This window comes from Propithecus coquereli, unplaced genomic scaffold, assembly GCF_000956105.1.
Source record: "Propithecus coquereli isolate 6110/MARCELLA unplaced genomic scaffold, Pcoq_1.0 Scaffold22, whole genome shotgun sequence".
Classification (NCBI taxonomy): Eukaryota; Metazoa; Chordata; class Mammalia; order Primates; family Indriidae; genus Propithecus; species Propithecus coquereli.
Window position 1 is genome coordinate 3,417,253 of NW_012147189.1, and position 9,672 is coordinate 3,426,924.

General features: G+C 35.6%; 1 protein-coding gene across 4 annotated transcripts in view; it reads right to left on the minus strand.

The window, feature by feature from the left end:
- Positions 1-1,273: 1,273 nt before the first annotated feature.
- Positions 1,274-9,672, minus strand: part of MEF2C (myocyte enhancer factor 2C) — a 175,349-nt gene continuing 166,950 nt past the window's right edge. For all 4 annotated transcript variants that reach the window (XM_012644768.1, XM_012644765.1, XM_012644767.1 and 1 more), the window contains one exon: positions 1,274-5,981. In XM_012644768.1, coding sequence (XP_012500222.1) covers positions 5,660-5,981 — 322 coding nt within the window. In that variant the 3' untranslated portion in view covers positions 1,274-5,659. The remainder of the gene's footprint in view (positions 5,982-9,672) is intronic.

Genomic DNA, 9,672 nt, shown 5'->3' on the forward strand with positions numbered 1-9,672 from the left:
ATGTGAGAGTCCTTGTTGAAAAAGCAGAAAAAAAGATACCTTCTGTGAGAGGTACTAAAATATAAAGCTTTTTACTTTTTTGTGTGTATCTCCTCCACTCATGCACAAGCTCCATAGTCCTATTGGACTTCCCCTACAAACCACAAACTAAAAGATGAAATTATTAAGAATTTCAGGATGATGATAGCAAAGCACTAAACTAAACACAGGGTGGGGCCATGTGTGACTGCAGGGGTCACATGCCCAGAACAACAGCCTTGACCTCATCCTTCTGGGCCTTTCTTAATCCAGCCCACCCTCCAAAAACATATTAAAGCTGCCTCTGCTGGGTAGATTACAAAGTGTCCATGCTCTGGGCCTCCGCTCTGCTCTGCTTCAAAAATGGTCATAGTGGTTCCCTCATAGCACTTTGTGGACTTCTCCAAGTACAGTTTTTTTCTATTAGTTTGTAAGTTTTCTAAGGGCAAGGCTACATCTTCATTAATCCCGGAATCTACCACATGAGTTACATATAATAATTGCTTAATAAATGCTTGCTGAAAATGAATAAAGAGAACATAGCAAAACTCCTGCTATTTTGAAGCCATATGCATCGTTTTCCTGAGCTGAATTCCTTTTTTTCAGAGCAGGAGTCACTGCTAATGCAAAAGTCCAAAGTTCTCCAGTTGGCTAGCTGGTGCCTTCTTCTTGTTTTCCTTTTCAGTTTTTAAATTCATCTTTCTATCCATCTTGTTAAGGACATTCCCTTTAGAGACTATAATTGAATTTTAATAATGGATATATTTGATAGTTTCTAAAAATGTATGAATTCACTAATTTACTGAAATATTTAGGTATGTTTTCAACCTTCAGAAATTATTTTGATGAAGAAAAAAGAAATACTTCTGGAAACACTTTCTACACATTTTAGCAAAAACAAAAAAAAAACAACCTGTTTTAGGGTTACTGCCTTTTACAATGACTTTTACGAAATCCTGTGTATTCAAGCAGGCTAGAAAAGATCTTTATGGAACTAATTTGATAAAGGAGTTGAATCACTTGGTAAGAACCTTAAACTTCCCACACTAGCTGAATACTGTATTACCCTAAGAACTGTTATCCAATTCACACCCCTCCCACACAAACACACTATTCATCTTTTCGTATATTTTGAGTTGAAAACTGAGAAACCTCATTTGTGCTTGTGGGATAAGCTGCTTTTTAAAAACACGATAAAATGGAATAAATTTAAACAGCAAAATATTAATTAAAAAAATGCACCACAGACACTGCATCACTAAGAAAGCCAGTAACTTTACTGAATTGTCTGCAAAATACAAATTATACCTTATTTCCAGCAGGAGAAACTTTTGAAAATTTCCCACTTTTATTCACTACAGACAGCTGAATTAAGTCCCTTGAGATACACAGATGTGGTTTAACTTAGTTATAACATCTTGTCATCTAGTGGCGACAAAGTCCAGCTTATGCCGCTGTGAGCCTCTATTTGAATATTTGTTGCAAATGCTTGTATGCCCTCATTTACAAGCTATTTTAATTACTGTCATTTAATGGAAACAAGTCCCCAGAAAAAGAAAAAGAAGAAAAATGATACAGCAAACCATCTGAAGCAATCCAAGTCCTATGCCTACAGTGACCCAGGTCTACTTTGCTCCAAGAGAACACCGGTACTGCATCCAAACCACAACAGAATCCGTCACTTAGCTGACCTCTCTGAATTAAACTGAGGTATGAATCAATTTGAGGTATGAACAGGGAAGGCAAAATGCAATACCCGATTATGAAAGTAACCAAAATGGACAAATTTTAATGTAGAAGATATGTGGCTTGGATTGCTCCACATCTTTGGTTAAAACATATTAAGAAAAGCCTTTAATTACATCTGTAGTCTGAAGCATTCTAACAGACACCAGTATTCCAGCAATCTTCAAAAGATCTGTAGTGGCAGGAAATTAACGCCATATAAGTGACGACATCACAGCAGATGGCACAAACGAGAACAGATGAAGTATGCCATGCTTAGGCAACAGCCTTTATTGAGGGTTCAAGTGGCTTCTTCTTTAAAAAAAAGATTTTTTTTTTAAAGAAAGAAAGGAATACAAAGCATTTACTCTCTGAAAAAACAAACAAAAGGATAAAGGGGCAAAAAAATTGCTATTTCTAAGTTAAATCATGGGTATGTAAGAAAAACAAATACATAAAAGTGTAAGAGGGCAGACATTCTTTTAAAAAGTGTCTTGGAATTTTAAAAAAAATTCTCACTTTAGTTAACCTTTAAATGATTTGAGGATGACAGGTATTTTTATATTCATCATTACAAAATGCTAAATTCCACCTTTGGGAAAAAATAAGCCATTTTGTTAAAAAACACAATTTTTAAAAAGGTTGAAATAAACAGCCTCCATGTACCCATGCATACAATATACAGGTTGTGCCGCTTGAGTATATTGCATCACTGTTATCAGTATTTAAGCTTCCTAACACCAAAAATCTTTTAAAATAGGATAAGATATAACAACACTTGCAGCTGTGTAAAATGCCACTTACGGTTCTTTTACTTGCAATAAAGAATGTTGCCTAAAATGTTACTCTAGGACGGGGCATGTAATATAATACTCCCTCAGGGCTCTGCCCTAAACTCCTGAATACAAAGGATCTACCATGATAAAAACCATACTAGCTTTGCAAATACAATAAATGGTAAGTTACAGATAAGGTATAAGGGTAAGATAGACCGAGATTGTTTACAGAAAGTGACTCATCGCAATCAAAATTGTGCTTCTTCTCATTAAATCATCTTTAAAAAATTCTCAGATTATCCCTCCGCTATCTTGCCACCACTTTATATGAATTCAGTAGTGGGAACAAGAGATGACTGGCATCCATTTTCCAGTGATTCTGTTCTTTTCATGTTCTTGTAAAACTATTGTCAGAACTGCTATAAATAGCCAAGGCTTCTGCTGGTACTTCAGCTTACTTTATCTTCAGCATTAGAAATTCACTTTTTCTTTGTTGCTGAGGCAAATTGCAGGTAAAAAATTAATATGGCTGTTTCTTCATATTTTCACATAATGACCCTTTCCCACCCATTGGTAAGTATCTATTGATATTGATATACTAAAGTGTTTTGAAATGACAAAGAACATCTGTGACATGTTTGCATATTTTATACACATCAAGTTATAAGGATGGGTTGTAAGGATGTGATCAAGTCTATGGTGAGGAAGATGATTTTATTTCCCACCCCCGTGTATGTGTGTGTGATTGTGTGTTTAGTTTCAGGGATGATTTTCTGTTTTTCCTCTGCATAAATGTCATTTTTTCATGTTCCATGGATACCTTGAGTAGTGGGATATATATGAAATGGTTGATAGATTTTTTTGTTTTTGTTTTTAGTATATAAAACATTAGTACAAGGCAGGCTAGCATCCTATATGGATACAACCAAAGGTGCATTGTGGTCTAATTGTGGATTTCAGATCAAGTTAAGAAAAATATAGCCTAGTTAATAAGGTCTCTTGGCTTCTGCCACCCAGCGGCAGCCTTTTACAATGAGAAACACATAGCAACTATGCAAGTAAAAGAAAAAAATGGATAAGAAATGTCCTACACATGATATAGCAGTGTTGATATTACTGTCTATATCTTCTTTGCTGTGAATGTCAATGCATATGGTTGGAGATGAATCGACAGATCTTCACATTCCAAGAGAAGGAAAATCATTCCTAGACTGAAATATCTTTTAAACAATATATATCGACTTTTTTTTATGGCACTCACTTTTTAAAGGGTCTGGAAATTAATCCCTTATAGACAAATATTAGGCAAGAGTCATATTTTTTTGAAAAATTACAAAAAGGGACATAGAGAGGTTCTTTAATGGGATTTCTCGCAATGGCTATTAAATCTCTTTATTGAAGAAAAAATAGATGACATACATGCTTTATGCAGAAGTGACATTTGGGGGTCCTGACACACCGGGATTGTTCAACAGTCCTATATTGCTGACAAGATTGTTAAGGGTCAGTTAAAATAATTAAAAACGGATGACAAAGCAACTATCCCTTTACCTGCTTCCTTCTTGTCTAGCACCCAGTCTTTCACATTTTTCTTCTGTGGGAATTTATAACTTATTCACCAAGTTAACTCCATATCACTTGTTTCTAGAGCCGTATTTGCAGGACATGTGCCCCACCACAGCTTCTCTATTCTGGGCATATTTCAAAAAAGCATAACAAATTCTAGGCTGAAAACCAACCAGATGATTTAGAATATGGGCAAGTTAGGATATGCACTTACTGAATTCCAAGATGCATGGTGAAATGGTGAGATCAGAAAGGGGCCCTGCATTTGATAAAAATGCAAAAAACAAACAAAAAATAGCATGAAAGAAACTAATTAGTATATACAATGGATGTCAGTTGACCCAATAGATTGCTAATGTATTAAAAACAATTTAGGGTGTTGCAATGTGATATGTTCTAACCCCACAGGTTATCCTTTTGACAGCTGACCTTGAACTTACAAAAATGTATGCAGAGTAAAAGAAAACAGAAAGAAAATAGTTACTCAAATGTGCAACTGCACAAATATACCCCCCTCCCGCTATTAAGATAACAAAACTTCTGCTATTACCATAATATTATATATATTAGAAAGCTATACACAAGCATGTTAATTTCACAGATTTTTTAAAAGATTCTTAATATTTTATATAATTAGAAATACACATTTCAAAAACAAAACTTCTACAAAGAGAAAACAGTTATCTTGGTTAGCAAAGCATGGAGTTCTTCATGGCTTAGGGTAGTGCTTTCTATACAAAAAGTCCTTTTTGGTTTTTTACAGGACTGTTTAAAATATTAGCGAAGCTATCAAGGGGAAAAAACACATTTTGGCTTAAGTAAACTACAAAAAGCCACAAATGCTTTGCAAACTCTGTCTTACCTTTTATATGAAAATAAGCAAAATGTAATGTACATATTTTTATATTTTTATTTAATAAGAGATGCAGACCCAGATTTATTTATTATTTAATTAAATACGTTAGCCCTCAAACTCCACATTTTTTTTTTTTAAATAGGTATGGTCCTCTTTTAATGGTCTTTGATCCTTTTTAATGAGTGCCATACGCCAATGATATGCCTGCAGGTTTGTGAGCGTTCTTGGGATGTCAGGTGACCTGGCGTGTTCCTAACATTTACCAATGGCCACCCATTACCGGGTCTGTCCAAACATCTATACATTTTTCTATATGTTGCATAACAGCTGCTCTCTCTTTCAGTAAAGATCTGCCGCTTTTGGCAAATGTTTCCTTTTGTCTATTTACATGTAAATAACGTTGAACCTGCAACATGACACTATCTATTGTAACATACATTTTGCAAAGGAGCACAACAGTGAAAAGAAGTTAGCCTTAAAATCTATTTTGTACAAGTGTTCTGTTGTACAACTCAAGTGCTAAGCTTATCTCAGCATTTCTGTTTATCTTTATACTGTATCACTGAGGCAATTTAAAAGTACTTTTACAAAACAGAGTACCTGACTTTTTTTTTTTTCCACACACGGCACATATAATGCATATCGACCCCCCTTCCCCATTAAGGTATAGCACACACACACACTGCAAGAAAAAAAAAACTATTAAGTAATAATCTGATCATGTTGCCCATCCTTCAGAGAGTCGCATGCGCTTGACTGAGGGACTTTCCCTTTCGTCCGGCGAAGGTCTGGTGAGTCCAATGGGGGAGTGGAATTCGTTCCGGTGATCCTCTCGGTCGCTCCCGTCGTAGGAACTGCTACAGCTGCTCAAGCTGTCAACAGGAGATCTCCCCGCCTCGTGGCGCGTGTGTTGTGGGTATCTCGAAGGGGTGGTGGTACGGTCTCTAGGAGGAGAAACAGGTTCTGACTTGATGTTGAGGCTTTGAGTAGAAGGCAGGGAGAGATTTGAACTCTGAGATAAATGAGTGCTAGTGCAAGCTCTGTAGGAGGAAAGGAAACCCAGTTACAGATGAAGGAGGCCTGGAGGCCCCAGGAACTCACAATTACATCAAACATCAGCTTAAAGATTCGCATAGACACCAGAGCACGCCCCAGGGTGAGGAGAATGTGCTTGGAGGCACTTAGGGGCGTCGCCTTCTTAGAGCCATTTAGGAAGCCTTTGTTGACTTGCCCAGTAGTGATTACAGTACTTAACTGGTCCAGGCCTCAGGAATCCTATCTCTAGTCTCTGACAGGCTCCTAAACATACAGGTTACTGTTTCAGGAAGGTTTAAAATGTGGAAAAAGCATTTTCTGTGTCCCTGAAATTTCTCCCTAGATAAGTTTCAAAGTTTAATTTTCTAAGCCTTTAGATACAGTGTTTAGCTTTTGAATTAGACTTCTTTGATTTACCAATGCCTGTGTTTGAAAATTACTTTTAAAAGCTTATTATCATTATAAACTTTTCCCTCCAATTAATAAGCACATACAAATGAAGTTACATAGTGTTCAGAGAAAGTGAAGGGAGTTCAAATTTCAAATGAATAGAGCCCATCAAAGGCTACCTAATAACTGTATCTGGTGGAAAGCCTGGCAGAGAGGAAAACAGGGAACGGAGGAGGGAGACTGAAAGTTATCTGCAGAAAATTTAAATATTGGTTTAGAAACACTTCAACTTTCTACCCTACTAAAACTGATAAATAATCTGACTTCATTCATCCTTTCACACTTACATGAGATGAAAATACCGTTTCTTTTCCATAATTACTTCAACTTTACTATTGCTGGTCACTCCCTGATGGGGTACTTAGGACACCACTCCTTTTATTTATAATTGACCTTAGTGGATGAATCTGGTGTTGCCTAAGGAAAGGTTGTTGTTGCCAAGAAGGATATAGTTTGATTTTACTATGTTTATAATCCTTAGTCCTCATATATTCCCAGAGAGCATAATTTGCCCTTCTAAAATGTGGGAGAATTTAGATACTTGATATTCTGGGGAGAAAGCATTAAGCCCTTAAGTGTAGATTAGCAATCACTATGACTTTGATCAGAATAAACCACAATCATATTGCTGGTATCGATTTTAAGATGCTTTTATTGTTCTTACGTTCTGATTACACTGACATCCATGGCTAGAGTCAGCGTTACCTGACTATATTGTCAAGAGAGTACAGTAGTTTCTTTGAGGAAGAGTCACAGTAAAGAATTATCCATACAGACACATCCATATTAAACAAAGGAAAGCAAGCCTACTTACTAATGTATGTAATTGCGCTGCTTTCCAGTAGAGAGAATTAGATGGCATTAGCAATGTCATTAATGAGAGTGAGAGAATGGGTATATATTTCAGAGGAAAAACTGGAGTAACTTGGGCCCAGCATTTTGGGAGAAGCAATACAAACTCAAAATGTATAGAGATATAAAATTAGGCAGAAATGAGTTTATCTTTGAGTGATGTTTTATACAAAAGCACCACCTACTGGCAAAGAATTACTCTCCGTCTCTTATTAACAGATGAGTTAATGCAGAGAATAATATAAAGGAGAATTATTTGTTTCCTTAATAAGGCTTTCTTTCTGTGGCTTTTATGATCTTATAGAATCAAAGCAGTCTTAGCATTTATAGAAAGATACTACATTGAGGTGTATATAATTTTCAATTACCTGTTTATATTTGGAGCTATTTATTTGTAGCTTATTATTTACAGTCTATATTAGTTTACTCATTTTTCAAGAGTTTTAATTAAATAATCTCTAGGTCAAGAAGATATTAAAATAAAGAGGGAGAGGGAACAACTGTATTTCAAAAGGGTCCATAATGGTAGACTATTTTATCCTGGTTCAAAGTTACTTAATGACTCATTTTGATATTAGAGGAAGTCATCTTTTGATTTCTGTAAGAAAATTTTTCTGGCTCTGGGTAAGAAAGACTATTTCACTAAAATTCAATTAAACGCTTCTACTATGAATCACACAACTATTTAATAATGAATGTCAATTAGGAGTCTGAAAGTAAAGTATCAATAAATACTTTTGTCTGCCCTTTGACGTTTAGATTGTGTCTTCAAAGGCAGTGTGACAAAGAAAATTAGAAAAAAAATTCAGTAAGTTGGACCAGTATAAGCAGTTGATCTAGATAAGTTAAGGGAAAATAATATAATCAAAAAGGCATTTCTTTAATACAGTTTCTGCAAGCTGCATTATTCACTTATTTGCTTCATCTCCTTATGTCAACTGGTTTGTACAGGTTTAGCTGCGTCTCTTCCCCATAAAAGATGTTAACAATTATTGGTTATCCTTTTCCATGGATAGAATAGCCTAAATTTATCTTGTGGTGGCATTTTATTTGACATTGAAAACATGCATGAAGCATTTTGTGTAGTTCTGGAGATTAAACCCACAGTAATGAAATGTAAGTTATATCTTTGACTCAGTTTCATTATATTGTGATATAGGATACAAAATAGAATGGCTAAGTCTCCGTTAACAAAGAGGCATTTTCTTGAAAAGAGAAAATGGCATTAAAATCACTTAACTATATATATGCTAGGCTCAGATATACACATGTTGGTCTACTTGTTCTTGAGGACAAAATATAGACACGGGTAATTATAGACATGGATAATTGTGAAATACTTCATACGTGTGGGTGGGTGACAAAGAAGTGGGTGGGGAGATAGAAGCCAGATATGCAAGTTGCCCGTATCAAGTCCTCTATGCAAGTTTTCATCTGTTACAGATGCCTTTGAATTGGGAAAACACCTACCCTTTCTCATAATTGTTCAGAAGTCAAACATGACTGGATAGTTTTATTCAAATTTTTTACTGCCTCCGCCTAGAAATTAGACTATTAAACTATATTTAACCTAACCTTTTAAAAGTCATCTCTACTCAGAGTTATCTCTCTCAGTACGTACTGAACACCCACATCAACAAAGATTATATATGGAAAAGATTCCAGAAATCAGGCTGCCCTTTTTATAGGTGGTAGTTGAGAAAAACCATCCAAAACTTGAGGATCATTTTCTCAAATTTTAGTATTCAAATAACTTTCATTGACTCTCAATGGCAAGTTTATTGCCGGTCGTCTCTCACCCTGCATCAAATCAATTTATGCTGCTCATCTAAGTTAGATAAAATCAGATACTACATAGCTTGAAAAGTATAGCACTGAAGACTTAAAGCTTCAAAGGACAAAATGGACTTTTTCCCATGGACCAAGTATGAAGAGCTCTGTTATACTTTTGCAATTTTGAGAAAGAATTATAGTACCCATCTTGGGCTTGTATGTACTTGTGTGGAGCTGAAACATATTCCACCCTTTCCTTTGAAAATTGTCATCTATCCAAAACAATGTGAGCCCACAACAATGAGTCTACGCTAATGACTTTGGCCTAAAAAACATATCGATTCTTTTAATTGATTTACATTATAAGGAATTAAGGAAGCTCAAGTAATTTATTTTACATAAATATTACAACTTGGGATTTTTTTAATAAAACAGTTTAACGTTTAATTGTGTGAACATGAAGTGGTCCATCTGAGGGAACCTCCTTTCAAGAATCTAATCTATGTGTGTGTGTGTGTGTGTGTGTGTGGGTGTGTGTGTGAAACAAAAAGAGAGAGAGAGAGAGAGAGAGAGAGAGAGAGAGAGAGAGAGAGAAAGGAGGGCCAGAATCGGAAGGCCTGG